Here is a 17,602-nt window from a genome sequence, read left to right as displayed (position 1 = left end):
TGAAAATCCACAAAATATAGACACAACTACTCAGTAAAATCAATAGTAATTAATCAGTAATGATTATTTAACTTTTCTGAATGCCTACAAATATTACTGAGTGCAAATAAGGCCACACATGTCCAGTACCAATGGTTCAGGCTAATCAAAAATAACGACTTTGAACAAGCTGTCCATTACTTGGTGTTATTTAATAGTGCTGTATTTTCAGCTAACAATCTTGCATTATTTAGATTGTATTTTGAACAGTGCTGGAGGCTACTTCTATTTAAAATGCTTCCTGGAACCGCAACCTAAAAATGTAGTATTCTTTTTATTAGCTACAATTAGAATTGAGTAGAATTGAGAAAAATAAGCGCCTGGTGAGCACTATCACTTTTGTTCACACTCCATGACCGAGACAACAAATCTATTCAGGCCTACGATGACGAAGCCCTCACTGAGCCAACAGCTAGAGACTTGAAAGCCTCATGAATGCTTCTTCACCAGCCACTCACGTCAGCACTACTGCTGGCAACCCAGAAAAGGGCAGCTCCTGCAGGAATTCCAGTGAATGAAGTCGCAGCCTTCCTTTCACCTACTCAGTTCAGGGTAAAGATTTCAGTCACATGCAAAAGGAAGCAGCAGTTTGATCAGCCTCACTGTTTTTTCTCAATGTTGAAGCAGAAGTCTAGGAGATGAAGTTTGTAGATGTGAGCCAGTCCTTGCTGTGCTAGGCAAGCTTTTCCCCAGGATGGTATGAGTTTCAATGCTCAGTCCTCTAAACACACGATGGGTCTGAGCTGACTTTTTCATGGCTAGCATTTTTCTCTCTGCTCAGATGCTGTGAGACAGAGCTTCCTAAAAAGAAACATTCCCTTCGTTTTAACCAGAAGATTGCCATGGAATTGACCATAGTCATTCTACACAGGAATTTGTAGATGAATCTACACAGAAATAAACTTGTAATTTGAAGTGTAACTTGCAGAACAATGTGCACTTGGTCTCACTGGCACATGGGAACATGCCATCTTCCCTCCCTTTTGGGGTCTGGGCCATAAAGGGGCTCTCTAGAATAGAATCACAGAATCATAGAATCATAAAGGTTGGAAAGGATCTTTAAGATCGTGAAGGCCAACCTACAGCCCTACACCACCCTAACACTAAACCAACTCCTGAAGTGCCACATCCAACCGTTTTTTAAACACGTCCAGAGATGGTGACTCGACCACCTCCTTTGGCAACCCATTCCAATGCTTCATCACCCTTTCAGTGAAGAAGTTTTTCCTAATATCCAATCTAAACTTCCCCTGGTGCAACTTGAACCCATTCCCTCTTGTCCTATCGCTGTTCACTGGGGAGAAGAGGCCAACACCCGTCTCACTACAGCTGCCTTTCAGGTACTTGTAGGAAGTGATAAGGTCTCCCCTCAGCCTCCTCCAGGCTGAACACCCCCAGCTCCCTCAGCCTCTCTTCATAAGACTTACCCTCCAGTCCCCTGATCATTCTGGTTGCCCTTCTCCGTACCTTCTCCAGCACCTCGATGTCCTTCCTGTACTGTGGAGCCCAGAACTGCACACAGGACTCGAGGTGTGGCCTCACCAGTGCCGAGTACAGCGGCACAACCACACCCCTAGAAGGTGACAGCTTGAGGGAGAACTCAGGAAGGGGATCACAAAGCAGTTAATGGTCACCACAGCATTGCTTTTATCACCTGGGTAAATAGACAGGAACATTATGGTGTTGGCCACCATGCCGGCCTCTGAGGTGATGGGAACTCACCCACAGAGGTCCCTCAAAAAGCCCAGAGAGCTGTCGATGCAGCTCTTTCCTTCCAATTGTTTTCATGACTTCTGTGTCCATGAGAGCTCTCCTTGATGAGCTCCATTTAACTTGTTTATGGTAGGGGTCTTTTTAAAATTTTGTTGTTGTTCTAAAAGTGTGGTGACTGACTAGCATGAATCCTACCTTTATTGCTTTGCTTCATTTAAAAGCTAAACAGATGGCCTATGAATTATAAAAAGGAGGATCCACTTTTGCTCTCAGCACATGGTCATGGAGCTTGGTGGGGGAGATCAGTGCTGCCAGCAGTTTGCAGACCGGCAGGAAAGGTTATAGGGATATGTTGAATGGGGAAAGCCGGAATGCAAGAACAATAGATCACAGAAGTAAAGCTGGTAACCAGAGTTTTGCTGTCAGAATTGGTGGTTGAAAGGAATAAAAAGGAAGTATCTTCCATGTGGATGGGGAAGATGCTGGAGGGCTTCCAGTCGTGATCTCAGTATTGTAAGGCCAGGTAAGAAGAGTTGTATAGAAGCAGAGAATATTGGAACCCAAATGAATTTGGCAGGCCGCAGCCAGTCTATTTTACATATGTAAAGGAAATAAGTCCATGAGTCTGAAAGCATGTTTTTTAATAATTTGTCTTTTCTGAAAGGTTTCCAAGCTATTCATTTTCCAGGGGATTTTCATTTTCCAATGGATTCCATTTCTACAGGAGGTAGCAGCAGTCTTACGGGGAACAGGAAGAGAGAAAAAAAGGAAGAATCGCTCCATAGTACAAAGACCAAAAAATTGTTTTATGTTTTCACACTGAAACTAAGATTTGTAATTCTCTGTTTCAAGGGAGTTATAAACCAGGCCTACTCTCTCGACTGGAAATGTGAAGAAGAGTGTAGCTTTGCCAGAGTTCACAAAGCAGTTTCCTTTGTTCTGGTGGCAAGGCAATCCCCAGGCCACCTGGAACCAGCTCTGAACCACAAACTGAAGCCAGCTTAGAATCCCAGAGAAAACCACAGGGAAACGCAGGGTCCCAAAACAAAAGCAAGTAAAATTCTGAGTTTGGCTTGACTTCGAAGGAAGGACGAGAGGGAAAATGGAAGGCTATAAAGAAACGGATAAGAAGGACATCTGAAATTGAAGTGGTAATCTCTAAATTATTTTTCATCTTGGTTTGAGTTCAAGACAATTCATCAGCTCTGTGGCTGAATTCAGATTAGAAAAAAATATTCATAGCTTTGGAAAAAAAAATTTGGGCATCTGTGCTTCTGCTAAGTGAGAGTCAAGTAAAACAACTTTGTCTCTCGTATGCATGGAAACCCCCTGCTGGAGTTATCGATTTTCTCCTAAAGAGAACAGAGGCAACAAAGTGGTTGAGAATTTTAGATCTATTCAACAACAACAACAAAAATCCCTACATTTGAATTGCATACTTATACAAGTAGATTTGAATATTATTTTTTTTCCCTTGCAGGTTCATTTTTCATTAAGTATTGGGGGTTTTATTACATTCTAATACTCTGGGCTTAGAATGAAGATTACAGTGGTAGAACCAAAAGGTGGGAAGTGTATTTATCAAAGCACTGCTCAGGGAACAGCACAACTCAGACTTAGATCCCTCTTGATGTACCTGAACACTGTCTGTTTTAATGACATTTTCATTGGCTCATGGAAATATTTTGCAGGACTGTACAGGGCAACCCTTACAATCATCTTTGCTCATTCTGAGTTAAAGCAATAACGGCAATAACTACACCAGCAACTGCTTTGTCCATTTGAAGGTCGACAGCAATTAATGCACTATCAGATCCACTCCTGGCTGCTTAAGAATGTGCTATGTGCTTTGTTATCAGCCTTAAGACTTAATTGAGCATTTGATTGTTTTCCTCTCTCTTCAAGAGAATTTGATAAATGTATTCCTGTCTAAATTTTACACTTCACATAATGGTTATCAGGCAGTTTCATTGGTATCTGAGCTTATTTTTCGCTCAGATCAACAAGGTCATGGTTAGATGACCTGCTTAAAGAAAAATGAGTTCTATCTTATCATTGTTCAGATCACACTAACGTAACATATTTCCTAAAACCAAATGGCTTATTACTTACTCTTCCAAGGATTCATCCAAGTGCTAACTTATTTCTCAGTGGCTACATGTTTGGGGTCATTGTCTGGAAAAGATCAAACTCCAGCTTGTGGTGTAAATCACTCTCAGAGGTTAGATCCTTCAAAGTTTCTGGATTTCTTCTTCTTTTCAGTTTGTCAAGTGAGAGAGCAATGCCCAAAGAGGAACAACTCAGCAGATTGCTGGCATTGCTGTAGTTGTTCCTTGAACCACTGGCCAAGAGGCGCAGTGATTCTGGAGCTTGTGTGTGTCACACCTTGGCTGACACAATCCCAAACATTCCCGTCTTGTATTTTGCTTGCTCACTGCTATTACAACTGTAATTCTAATACCAACCCCTATGCAAGACAGTGAGAAATCCTAATCCCACATTACCTCTCACTTAATGTCTGACTGGTTTTTAAGATCTTACTAGTAAAAGAGAACAACACCATGGAAGTACGATCTCAGAAAATTAAGTGCTAAAACAATATGATGTTATAAATCAAATATTTCTACATTATCTCTCCTTCCTTCGATCCTTCAACAGAGACCTGCATTGTGAATCTAGACACAGGTACTGTTCAAGGCCCCATTCTCTTCAAGTAGAAAAAGTGTTGAGGTAACCCATCACTCTAAGAATTTTTATTCTTTCGGTACTTCTTTTCTCATAAGATTCAATCGCTACACAACACTCACTAGAAACAAGACAACACTCCAAACTTGACTAAAACATACTACGTGTCCCCGAGGCCCAAGTTTTACCAGGAAGAAAGGCTATACCATCACTATTCAAAAGAAAAAAAAACTTCTGAGCAAAGTCAATGAAAGATAATTTTTAAATTATTGCATTAATGACAGCTTGAAAAACACAATCGAGGATGTCTCCTCAAGTCAGCCATCAGGAATATAGTTCTCACCAGAGACACTTGAAAGCAAGACCCAGACTCCTCACTGGGAGTTTAGCCTTGATTAGGGAATTTTCAAGCTTCCTAGATATGGGGACAGAGAAGAAAAGATGTTCAGATCTGGTGGTTGGGCAGAGTATCGCACAGCTGGATTTCCCTCATCAAAGTTTAGATCTAAGTTTAAAGTTGGATTTCAGCTAATATCCTTATTAAAGGGGAGATGTGACACAAAAATGTCAGGACGTGCCTAGTACAGTCAGGGATACAGCCCGTAGCAGCAAGGGTGATTTGAAAATTCAGGCACAATCTCTATTATCATGTTTCTTAAGTCTCTCGGAGAACAGTATTTTGCAGTCGGCCTGATTTGCACACGGTTAAGGGTCAGGAGGAGTTATTTCTTATGTGGCTGCCTTCACACACACATGCACTGGTCCTGCTGACCTCTGCATCGTGACAAAAGTGACTGAAAAACAAAGACATCATCAGTCAGTCATTCCAACAGAGACTACTCAGGCACAGAGAGAAAATCTTCTAGCGTTTAATTTGAATCATACAGGTCAACAATGTTGCTTGGTTTTGTGGGGCTTCTAAGTCTTTAAAAAAATGCTAACTATTAGAAATGAAAATATAATACAGAACACAGAAGAAGTGCTGAAGCCAAAAGAACATCAAGTCATCTCAGCATATCACACCTAAGTTAATGAACTATCTGGTCTCTATCAGCCTCAGCACATCCTGCTCCAGCCGAAGAAATCCTGTAATTGGCTGGGTTTGCTCTCAGGGAAAATTTCTTCCTTGCCCCTAAGAATTACAAAGCAGCAATTTGCCCTGAAGTTTGCTACTGCAAATGACTAAGCCCTTTTCATTTATTTCCTAATAATTTTCTATTAGAACTTTGGAGATCACAGTTAAATTATATTTGTCTTACTGAAAAGCCACATTACAAATGACATAAATCTGAGGCACAGGGACAACTGCTCCCAGGCAAGTATTAAGAAATCCTCTTCCAATAATTTAGTATTTCCAATACCCTGCTTCTGAGAGCACTGAACACTTTCTCATTTATTTCCTCCAAACCACACAGTGTGTGAGTTAGTGTAGCTACTCCTCTATGCTTTTTTTTATTAGACACCTAGCACAGAAAAGCTGCCTTCTGGATACCCATTAGACTTGATCACATTGCTAAACCTCACTGATTTTTTTGCCTCAGGGAGTAAAAACTGTGAAGCAAATCCTTCTTCATTCATGCAAGTCCTACTTTGTAGATGCAATGAGGAAAGGCAAGCCCCTCTCAGTTTGCATAAGGGCAACTGAGCACATCAGCCATTGGATCAATTATTATCTCTTAGGGGCATACAAGGAATACCATCATGAAGCATCATGAAGGGAATGTTCTTATTCCGATTTGCAATGAAAACTTTTTGAGTTCTGCAGCTGAATCCTCCTGGCCGTGTCTTCCCTCAGGTGTCTGCCAGAAAAGAATAAATTATCCTCCAGGATCACTTAACCGAACACCAGTTTAACTCCCCACGATTCTGTCACATTGTACTTTGGGGATGATGGATTTCCTCAGGAAACCTTCCGTTGGTCTATCTACGACATTGTCTACTGACACGTTATAGTTACAGCTGGCTCGATGTGGGTTTCAACAGGAGTGGTACCTGGGCAGTAGGCACATTCTCCTACATTTTTATTAGGAGAAAGAAGGGAAAAGAAAAATCCCTGACATGTTGGAGAGAGGATGGCATCTTGGCATTCTGCCTCCTGCATGCAAAGCTGACTGCATGAGAAAGCAGTCACCCCACACTGTGCCCTTTCTTTCCACCAGGCAAGGTTTGAAGCCCACCAGGGAGGACACTTCTTCCATGAGCAACCACTGACAATGAGCTGAAACATTACTGAGGCTCTGCAGCACATGGAGCTTTTGCTATGGCTACTTGTAGGGACTGGAAAGTAATGTCAGTCATTTTAAAGGTATCTGAAGCTGGGATTTTACTATCAGGAAAACTGAAGGATACATGATATTTTAATTCTTGTGCATGCTGATGCAACAGGAAAGTTGTTGGATGCTTTCCAATCATACAGCAACGTGGGCATTTCTGCTTGAAACCCTGACTGTTCCCACAGCTTCTCATCAACAGTAAACACTGGCTTTCAGAAAGACAGAGGATGGATATTTTCTCATTTCAAGCTCTGGAGAAGGAGGGTGAGTGAGCAGAAATATACATATCACTGGGGAAAGGAAACAAATCTTTGTTTTTCTGCAAGTGTAAGTGTCAAAAGAACAGACAGAACTGATTTCTCTCAATACAGACAATGTCATCAAAATGATTTGCAGAAGCACCATCATTTTTTACACAATTTTAGAAAGAAATGTAGAAGCATTCTCATTCTACTTTGCCCTGCATTTTGATAATGCCAAAACAGTGTAAGTCAGTAAGTTAAATTTTATTTCATCATGAATCATACTGACTTTATATTGTATCCAGCCTAACACTGTATTCAAGTATTGAATACCATATATCACATGATTTTGTTTATACAGAATCAGTCACTTTTAATGTGGAAAACGTCACACACTTTCAACGCGTGACATTTAACGTTAGTGTCATACAGAGCCTGGGAAGACAATGCTGTGCTCAATCCATGCACTTGCTCCAAGTGTGAAATTTAGCTGGCTCCAACAGACATCCCTGGGACAGCACAGCCGTGAAAGCTGATCATGTAACAGTGTGCAAGTCTAAGAGGTAACTATCCAATGTGTAATTCGTCCACTACTTAGATGTGTTCCTCTTGGATATTCGAAGATTAAAACATTGACCCACTAGAAAGTATCATCTCTGGATGTTTTCAGAATAAGTCTATGCGAAAAGAAAGCACTTGCCAGTGAAGCACATGGGAGGAGGTATTCTATGACTAAACTGGAGTTACAACACTGCATTCGAAGGGATTTGAGATACAAACCCCTTGTCATGAACAACTCAGCAGTGAATAAAGCCAAAGCACCTGAAAATGGAAATTCAGTAATAGCAAGATACTGCCATCAACAAAGTGAATGTATTAAAACACATATCATAAGAGCCACAAGAGTTGGCTGCAGAGAAAACAACATTACCCCTACATATTTTCAGATTGTGATTTAGCCCAGCTTTCCTCGTTGGTCTCTGTTTCGGCATGAAAATTCTTTTGCTTGGAAGCCAGATTTCCAGTGCACAGAAAAGTGGTGCAACTTCTCCCGGGATGTCGGGTGCAAGCTGCAGTCCAGGCTGTAGGCATCTGAAAAAAGTTCCTCAGTCCCACCCAACAGCCACTGAAGTGAGAGCACAAAAGTTACACCACAAATGAAGTTTTTTTACTGACAGCGCCTCCAGGCTGTCTAAATCTGATTTTGATTTGCTCAGTATGCGCTCCACAGACATTCAGAAGCTGGAAGGCTTAAACTCTAGTATTGGTCTATTTTATTACTGCTCAGAAAGTAGTATCTTGATATTGGACCAATTGCTCAGCAGAGGCTCGATTCTTCTGTGCATGTCCATAGCAATGCTGCTCTCCATTAAGAACTGTGCAGACAGGGACCAAGTAAGGGAAGAGGGATACGCAGATTTCCTGACTTGATTTGTTGGCAGTTCCCTGGCATCAAATGCTGGCATTAAAGATCTGCAGGCTTACTGCTTCATAAGCATTCGAGGCCCTCACTCCCTTGTTGTTCTGCAGCCCGTACAAAAACCCAGGCTTAGCTCTGTGAGCCAGTCTGGCAGCCACGAGCCTGCACCTCCTGCTTTCCCTGCACGCCCTCAAGGCTTTGTACCCACCTGATCCACATTATAGGAATTGAGTTATTTTATTTCACCAATAGTTAATTAGAAGCAAATATACACCAACGTTTCACTGATCTTGCTCACAAAGCGTTTATTCAGCACTTCAGTGTATTTCAGAGTTGGGATCGGTTAGAAAGAAAGGGCTCCAGGAGCAGACCCTTATTGAGGGCAAATGTGCACCTAAATTTTGCTGAGATTTTTCCCATAGCTCATCTTCTCTTCTTTCATCAGTTTAAAAAGATCTAAGTAGGCCCAGTTCTTATTGTCTCTTTAAAAACCAGAGGCTTTTAATGCAGAAAAGAAACACCTTTGTTCAGGGTGCAAAAATCAGCAGATGATCGGGCAAATGACTTACATACTCAGAACTTTAGGGCCACCTTATGCAGTGAGATCTGTTTCAGTTTCCAAAAATCCCAGAACACTAAACCTCTGCAACAGAAACGCTGAAAGCTTTATGTGGAAGTAGCACTGGTGAGTGCTGTACGATTAAAGGCATATTCAGAGCCTGTACTCCAAAAGGACCTCCAGAACCAACCACTTCCATACTGGGCAGTAAAGTCAGGATACAAATATCCCAGCACTTATCTGGGAACTGTAACAAAACACGCATCTATCCATTAGTCAGGATCCCTTTCAGATGTCACTGGATCCCTGATTTGCCACAGAAAAGGCACCTAGAACAGAGCAGATCCATGGATCCATGGACTAGCTACCACAGCTCAACTCTGCACTCTTCTAAAAGTTCTTGCAAAATCAAGACCCCTTAATATGCTGCAGCCATGCTCAACACTGGAGTAAACCATCGCACTTCAGTTCATATCTGAGTGTTAGCTCAATGTCAAAAAGTATTGTGAGCAAAGTAAGTTTTAATGCAACAATAATTTCCTCCTGTTACACACACACATCCACATCTGCCTATAGAACAATGTCGAATTAGTTAATAAAGGAGAGGCAATTTTTACATTATGGTATCAGACCTCCTCAGCCTGGAGAAGCAATCTCTTTCATTAAGGCTGCTCTAATACTCCTTAATTGCATTCAGTATTACAGGTTCATTTACAAAACAGACATTATGATTATCAAAATGACAATTCTGTATAAGAAAGAATTCGCTGACATATCTAATTTTTACCCATCTCCAGATCAGTCATATCAGCCTATCCTTCGCCTGCTCATACGCACTCTTTTAAAGCAGCCTAAGAAAAATTCCTTCCAATTGCTTCTAAGACACTAATGCCTTGATCCCACAAGCACCCGTGAGCAATCAGAAAATGCAGCTTCTTCAAAAACAGGGTTGTGGGGTTTTTAGAATTGTGAAGAACTTTTTCAACAGGAAATTCAGTGAAATGTGCAGTTGTCACCTTCCCCATAGTTTTCTTATTTGCCATGTTGTTTTGACTGGGGAAAAAATAACGAGTTGCTGGAGCATGAATTAGTATAGCTCTCACTATTGCCTGTGACATCCTTTATGTACAATTTGCTAAAACCCCTTGGTGTTCAATTCCCTTCTACCAGAGAAGATCGTCCCACCTCAAGTATGAATTTCAGACAAAACAGTTCTAAGGAGTCTTGATGTGCTTGAACGTTCTGGCCACTGGGACACGGAAACATGGGTTCCCACCCTTTGGTCAGCACCGGGAACTGTACCAGGACTTCACAGAATCACAGAATGTCAGGGGTTGGAAGGGACCTCCAAAGATCATTTAGTCCAGCCCCCGTGCCAGAGCAGGATCACCCAGAGCAGGTCACACAGGAACGCGTCCAGGCGGGTTTTGAATGTCTCCAGAGAAGGAGACTCCACAACCTCCCTGGGCAGCCTGTGCCAGGGCTCTGTCACCCTCACAGGGAAAAAGCTTTTTCTAATGTTTCTGTGGAACCTCCTATGTTCCAGCTTGTATGCCACCCCTTGTCCTGTCATTGGATGTTGCTGAAAAGAGCCTGGCTCTGTCCTCCTGACACTCCCCCTTGACATATTTATAAACATTAACAAGGTCACCCCTCAGCCTCGTCTTTTCCAAGCTAAAGAGACCCAGCTCCTTCAGCCTTTCCTCATAAGGGAGATGTTCCACTCCCTTCATCACCTCTGTGACTCTGTGCTGGACTCTCTCCAGCAGTTCCCTTCTCTCTTGAGCTGAGGGGCCCAGAACTGGACACAATATTCCAGATGTGGCCTCACTAGAGCAGAGTAGAGGGGGAGGAGGACCTCTCCCGACCTACCAGCTACTCCCCTTCTAACACACCACAGGATGCCATTGGCCTTCTTGGCCATGAGGGCACATTGCTGGCTCATGGGCATCCTGACCTCCCACATCCTTGGTGAGTGGCTAGAAAGACATCAATTTAGATTTGAATTGCTTCTTTGTGGAGGAAAAACTTGAGAAGTTCTAACTTTATGTTGAATCAAAAGCATTTTCCTCCCCATTTTTTTTTCATTCAGCTGCCAAACCGAAAGTCTCAATCGCGTACACAACCCTAAACCATGTGTTGCGCACTGATGGGCACAGTCACCTCTTCATTTCCACTGCACTGATTCTCTACCAGTCTCTATTAATTCCATCTACAAAAGGAGGCATTTGTAACAAAAATTGTTAATGTTTCTATAAAATAAATTTATATTCTAGAATAACTGCTCTCATTTGTGACCTCTCAATTCTCACAAAGCAGGTGAGCCTGCTTAATGACTAAAACGCAAACATCTGCTTATCCCTCTCCACATAAAATGGATTAATAAAGCTGAAATCACACAGTTAATGGTGTGGATAGTCTACCACAAAACTGAGATCATATTTCAGAACATTACATCTAGACCATTTTAAATGAAATTAAAATAAATTACTATTTTCTCAGCTATTCTAAGTCACCTTTGATTTCATAAACAATAACAGCAAGGATACATTGCCAAATTTTTGGAAGGAAAAATTAACTCAGTAAAGGAAGAAATCTGGTCTTTTACATGTAACCAATACTTCTAATATTCTGCACTCTAACATAAATCTGGAAAAGGCAAAAATATCTGTAATTATATAAGAAAGTTCTGTCCAGAGCAGCAAAATTGCATAATTGACAAGAAAGATCTTATTGCTGTGTAATGTCTTCCAAGAAGCATGCCATATAGTTTTTACTTGAAAATGAGGAGAATGGGTGAATTATTTAATCATTTGCCCATTTGTTATGAGAACTACTTTGTCATGTAAACGAGCAAAGAGTTTTGAAATTTCCCAGAAAAAAAGTATGTCCCAGAATTTGTTCCAAGATCAATTCTTCCTTGTTCCCATAGGATTCACATTAGAATTTTCAGGGTATTAAAGTAGTAACTCGATTATCACAACAGTGACTTCTTATGGAAAAAGTATAGCTCCCTTGAAACATGTAAATCACCATCTTCCCGTAATGTTTCAAAATCACCCAGTTCACATCACACCAAACCTGTGACAGAGCAGCTAATAAAAGAACAATTAACTCCAAAGGCTGCAACACAGACTCGACAGTGAGTTTGGCAGATGCATCTGACAGTTGAACTGGACGTTGGTCCCCAGGACAAACCATCATGAACCACAGCACAATCTTTGATTTTAGCAGCATTTTTCAGATCAAAATGGACAAAGGCAGCTGAGACAAGGCAGCAAGACATAGCAAAGACAGAGAAAGGGCAAATTCCAAGCTTTGAACAGTGTTGTTATTTTGCTGGAAATATGTGATATTACATACATCAAACTTGTGTATAATTTCAGTATGGACCAGGAGACGACGAAGCAAGCTTGACTCTCTCAAAATAGTTTAAAACTGAATCCTATTAAGCATCTGTAAATTCCTCTCAATTCAAAACTGCATCATTTAAGAAATATTTATTCATTCATTCTTAAAGAGTTCTCATTTTTACCTTCTCATTTTAGGCATAGAGCTGACATCAACATCCACATGATGGAAATCACAAGCTCCAGCACATGCTTAATTTAAGGCTCATCCAACAGTTCCAAAATACTTCTGAGACACACATTTCAAGACCAAACAAGGTCTGCTTAAATACATGACAAATCATAACTGCATATTAAAATAAACATTTCTTCAAAACTAGACAGAACTGTAACTCCCCATGGCCTAGCCCCATCGGAAAAATTCAATCTGTGTCTAACTCTTGAATAACTCAGAGGATTTGAAAAGGAGCATTACTTAGCCAAAATATTTCATGATTTAAGAAGTATCCAGTTCTGAAGCTTTATGGCAAACTGAGAACTTGCAGATGTTGCTCTTAAAAAAAAAAGTAATTAAGTGAAAGCACATGTTTAATTATAGGTATTGGAAGAGGCAACTATAATTACTAGGGAAATTAATTTTGAGACAAAGCATTATGTGACATATATAATTACAAGAATAAAAATAATGAATATGCATTAACTGGAAGAATATCTCAATCCTGAGAGCTAAATTTAAACATTTTGTTTTAACCAGGACACTCTATACATTCTTAGTCAGACTTTAACACAATACCCACCTTAGAACACAGGTGTAGAACCCACTGTCTTGCAACTCAACCGAGTGAAACCATATTGAATCTTCATCCTTGCTCATCCTAACTTCAGAAAATATAATGGGTTCTTCTAAATCTCCTTTGTTTTTGTACCACATAAGTCTAAGACCTGTGCTTTGGGCCATGCTATAATTAGTTCTGATATAGCTGTAGAAAAGGGCACATTTCACTCGGACTGGTTCACCTGCCAAAGCCATGTATGTCTTGAGATCCACTGACCAGTCAATGCAACCATCAACTGAAAGCAAAACAATAATAAAAAAATATTAGATACAGAATATTTTTTCAAGATAGTGAAAGGCAGCTTGTGAAATGCAATGCAATGAATTAGAAGAACCTTGGTTTTATAGCAATGTGAATAGCCTGAAGCAGCTATTAAAGGGTTTTATTTTTTTTTTTTTTATTTTAGCTGCATGTAGATGCTAATGCTGAGGCAATAAACAGAGCACATTGGGCCTGCTCAATTCCATTTCTTTAGATACCATTACTTACATCCCCAAACTACTACTTCTTTAATAAATAAACCAAGTGTTTTCACCTTAAATATTTGCTACCTATGCAATCAAGCTTAATATAGCAAATGCACAAATATGAAAAGGGATCTTTTGATGTTCTGTTCAGCAAAAAACTTTTGAAACACTTTCTTGATACTTCACTTTAAAAACGAACATGTCAGCCAGTTTAATAAAAGAATACTTCTCCCCACAATTTCTTCTCCCATTATTTTAAATCATCTTAGTTATAATATAATTCTAGAGCATGCACACATGCAAATATGTGACTCCCCCCTCACTTATCAGAAACGTTTTAATTCAATCTTTTTTATGGCTAAAAAAACCTAGAAGCCTGAAAGTCAACCAAGAATATAACCAAAGAAAAAGACTGTAAAGGCTTCTCTTGAATCCTTCAAATCTAACTCTAATAAATGGAAGGTTTTTATTTTTCCCAGCGCAGTAAATCAGCTATAATTGTACTGCAACCCCATGAGCCATGCTCCTGAACCATATTTTAAACCTATGGACACTGACCACCTTCATATATTTCTGATACATAAACTTCCATGTAATAACTTGTAGTAAAAACAACTTCACTTGTAAACCGCAGTTTTATAAAGCTCCAAAACATTCACCTGAAGTTACACATGCACAATTTTTTTATTAATTTGCATTTTCACTTCCATTCTCATTTTGCTGAAATATCCTGCTGATTTAAATTAAAACTCGTTTCTTCTTGCTTTTAATGGCTACTGCTAATGACCCAAAACGAAAGGCTCACAGTAATTCAGTGACTTCCCTTCTCTTCCTTGCTGCACCATCACTTCTTTCTCTGTGTTCTCCCTCCCATCGCCCAGTGCCACACAGACCAGGACCAGTTTGGATAATCATTGCTTGAAATTCATGTACTGACGGATTTGTTTTCAGTGCACCCCCTCCAGGTTTATAGGATCTTTCACCACGACCAAAGCTGCACACTGCCACTCTTTGCCACGCTCTCTGCCACAGGCTCCGGCCAGGACCCCACGAAACCCCACATTCACCTTCCTCTGCACTGGTGTGACAGACAGCAGCAGAGCTGGAAAAAGAACCCAACTCTCCCAGTCCTACAAATCCCTCCAAATCCACTTTTCAATTAAAACCTGTTCTGACATCATAAATTATTTTATATATGAGGCTTTGAAGGCTTTAACATCGAGCAGGTATCAATGCGTTCCGTGCAGAGCTTCCTCACAAAAGCCCTGCTCTTGTTTTAAGCCCTGCTCCTTAGGCTGGTGTGAGCTCACAATTAAAGAGCAGGGCAAAGCTCAGCAGCCGCCTTCTCCCAGCAAGGGGTGTGAAAGGCAGCGCTGAGCTCTCCAGATGGCTCATCCCTGTTCTCCAGGACATACAGGTATTCTCAAAGGCACCCTTCCTCCTGGGTTTTAGCAAAGTCACAAAAACCTAGGTAGGGGTGTAAACTGGAATGAATAGGGGTAGCCAGAACCAGAATTTAGATCCAAACTAATTCAGCTGATCTAATTAATGCTGTCAATCTTCTGTCAATCTAATCCCATCACGTCACCTAATGCTTTCAAATTCGTGCTGGTTCAGCAAAGTTAAATCACAGTAGAGAATAACTGACATTCAGACACACATGGAAAGCTTGTGGGTCAAGCAGGAAGGTGCCACTTTTTCATTTATTTCACAGAGTAGAGTCACAATTAGGAAGAGTTACAGACTTCGGTACTGACCCAATACAGAAATCCAGCTCCAGAGGCTGCAAATGCCTCTGCTTCCCATAAAATTTCTCCCATATTCACACCAAACCACTTGTCAAAGCACAGCTCAGAGGAACACTAAGCTGCCCTCTCTGTCACTCAGTGTGTCTCATCTGCCACTTCTGTTTGAAAATCTCTTCTCCCTTCTAGTGTGCACTTCTCTACTATTTTATTTTCAATACTACAACTGCTGGAGTACATGAAACACGGTGGAACATTTGAATGCTGATTTACAGCACATTAAAGTGGCGAAAACCCGTCTCCAGCTGCCCCCGGTGGAGACCAAGACCATGGGGCCAGTGACCTGACCCCAGCCCAGCACCTGCATCTCAAAAGAAGAAAAGAAAGAAAAAAGAGATTTACGCCAGAATCCAAATGGCAGAATTTCAGGAGCCAGCGGTGTGGCTCACCCCGACCCAGTGAGCGAGCGTCAGGGAGGGGAAGGTGCAGCAGGCTGCCTGCCCATCGCTCCCCGCGGCAGGGCGAGAGGCGGGAATCACAGCCAGGAGGGCACACAGGGAATGAGGCAACCATTCGTAACAGGGTTGTCACATCTGCCGAGGGGAGAAGTCTCACAAAGCACCTTGACTAAATCTTATTTAATGAAGGAAGACTAATCAAACAGGAGATGACTTTTTCCCCTTACTCTTTTTTTCTCTTGAATACACAGCCAAGAATGTTTCCTCTTACGAAGCTGTAGAGGCGAAAATCTAGGTCAGGCTCCCCGCGCTCACGTGGAAGCTGGAATTTTTCCTCTTGCCGCGCTGTCAGTCACTGAAGCATGAGAATTGTGAGATTCATTTGGAGTATTCTCCAAGCTGTCATTACAAATGACTGGAGCTGCTTAGGTGGAGGTTTAGCACTCCATTATCAAGAACAAAGTTTGCTGTCTTTTTTGTTGGGCTGGCTCTCAATACGTAATATAATCATGGTGGTAAGAAAAGAAAAATAATGGCATTAGAGAGAGGCACTTTAATATAATTAAATGTATATACAGCTTTTCTCGGCTACCAAATAATTAGCTGATCCTTAATAAGTGCCTGACTGAAAGCCCGGTCAAATTAAATGCTATTTATCGTGGGTATGTTTCAGACAAGACAATTATTTCAAATACTTGTCTAAAATCTGGAGCATTAAGAGGATTATAGAAACGCTGTCCCACTTTGCACCCAACTTCCTAAGAAAAAGAATTTTGCCCACCTACCTGTCAGTCTCTGCACCTCATTAGCATAACTTCTGACCTAACTGACTAAATTCAACCCTATTTCCTACATGGAAATAGGGAGAGGGTCCCGATGCATCCCCCGTGGGCAAGGAAGCAGCAGCAGTGAATCGTGGTGGGGGCCCGCTGTGCCCATCCCACTTGTCTATCCAAGCCAATGCAACCTAAGCAAACCAAAAATGAAGGTTTCAAAATTATTAAGTAAATTATAGATTAAGCTGGCTGCCAATAATTTACTGTTCTTTTACATTAGCAATCACCCAATGTGTGTACTGCACCTCCTTCCCCAAGATTTCCTGGCAATTTCCCATTATTCTTGTTTTAAATTAATCTAGTTGTCTTGGGAGTCTAGATGCATTTTAACATGAACCATAATAATTTATGAGCAATTATAGAAGAGCATGTACATAGTCTCTGAGTAATTTGTCTTTCTGCTTGCTGTCATAGAAATAAATTTCTGCATTGCAAATATGCCTGTAATAATTTTTGTAGAGATCTGTCACCTACAGCAATTTATATCATGGCATTGTTAAACATGTTTGCCTACCTTGTTACCTGAAAATCTCACTTTAAATTGAAATAATCTACAAATAAATAATTTAAAAAAAAATACTAGCTAATGTATTAAAGTTATTGCTCCACAAAGCAAGCAATGCTTGTGACTGCAAATACATAGTCAGAATAAAAAAACCCAAACATTCCTCTGATAGTGGAATTTGATTTTTATTTATGTATTAAGCACAGAGAACAGCAGAGTTCAGGAGCCGATATCCATCATGCTCACGGTTTGCAGACACATAGCAACAATAGATGCGCTCCATTAAGGAAGTCCAAAATGGGATGCAAATTTTAGGCAACTTGGTATTTTCAGATCTTGGTTCTGGAGAAAATGGAACCCAGCCTGCATCGCAGCACACACCCTCATTGCTTGCGTGGGTTGGACATGATTGTCACAAAGGGTCACAGAATCACAGAATGTTCGGGGTTGGAAGGGACCTCTAGAGATCATCTA

General features: G+C 40.9%; 1 protein-coding gene across 1 annotated transcript in view; it reads right to left on the bottom strand.

Moving 5' to 3' along the window:
* Window positions 1-17,602, bottom strand: part of LOC104273109 (X-linked interleukin-1 receptor accessory protein-like 2) — a gene marked incomplete at its 3' end in the record, with an annotated part of 28,786 nt that overhangs the window by 9,281 nt on the left and 1,903 nt on the right. The window contains exon 2 of the mRNA XM_009868318.1: window positions 13,079-13,357. Within this exon, the coding sequence (XP_009866620.1) occupies window positions 13,079-13,357 (279 nt within the window). The remainder of the gene's footprint in view (window positions 1-13,078; window positions 13,358-17,602) is intronic.

Source organism: Apaloderma vittatum, unplaced genomic scaffold (genome assembly GCF_000703405.1).
Source record: "Apaloderma vittatum isolate BGI_N311 unplaced genomic scaffold, ASM70340v1 scaffold11214, whole genome shotgun sequence".
Taxonomy (NCBI): domain Eukaryota; kingdom Metazoa; phylum Chordata; class Aves; order Trogoniformes; family Trogonidae; genus Apaloderma; species Apaloderma vittatum.
Note: the sequence above shows the minus strand (reverse complement) of the source record. Positions and strands in the feature narration are given on the sequence as shown.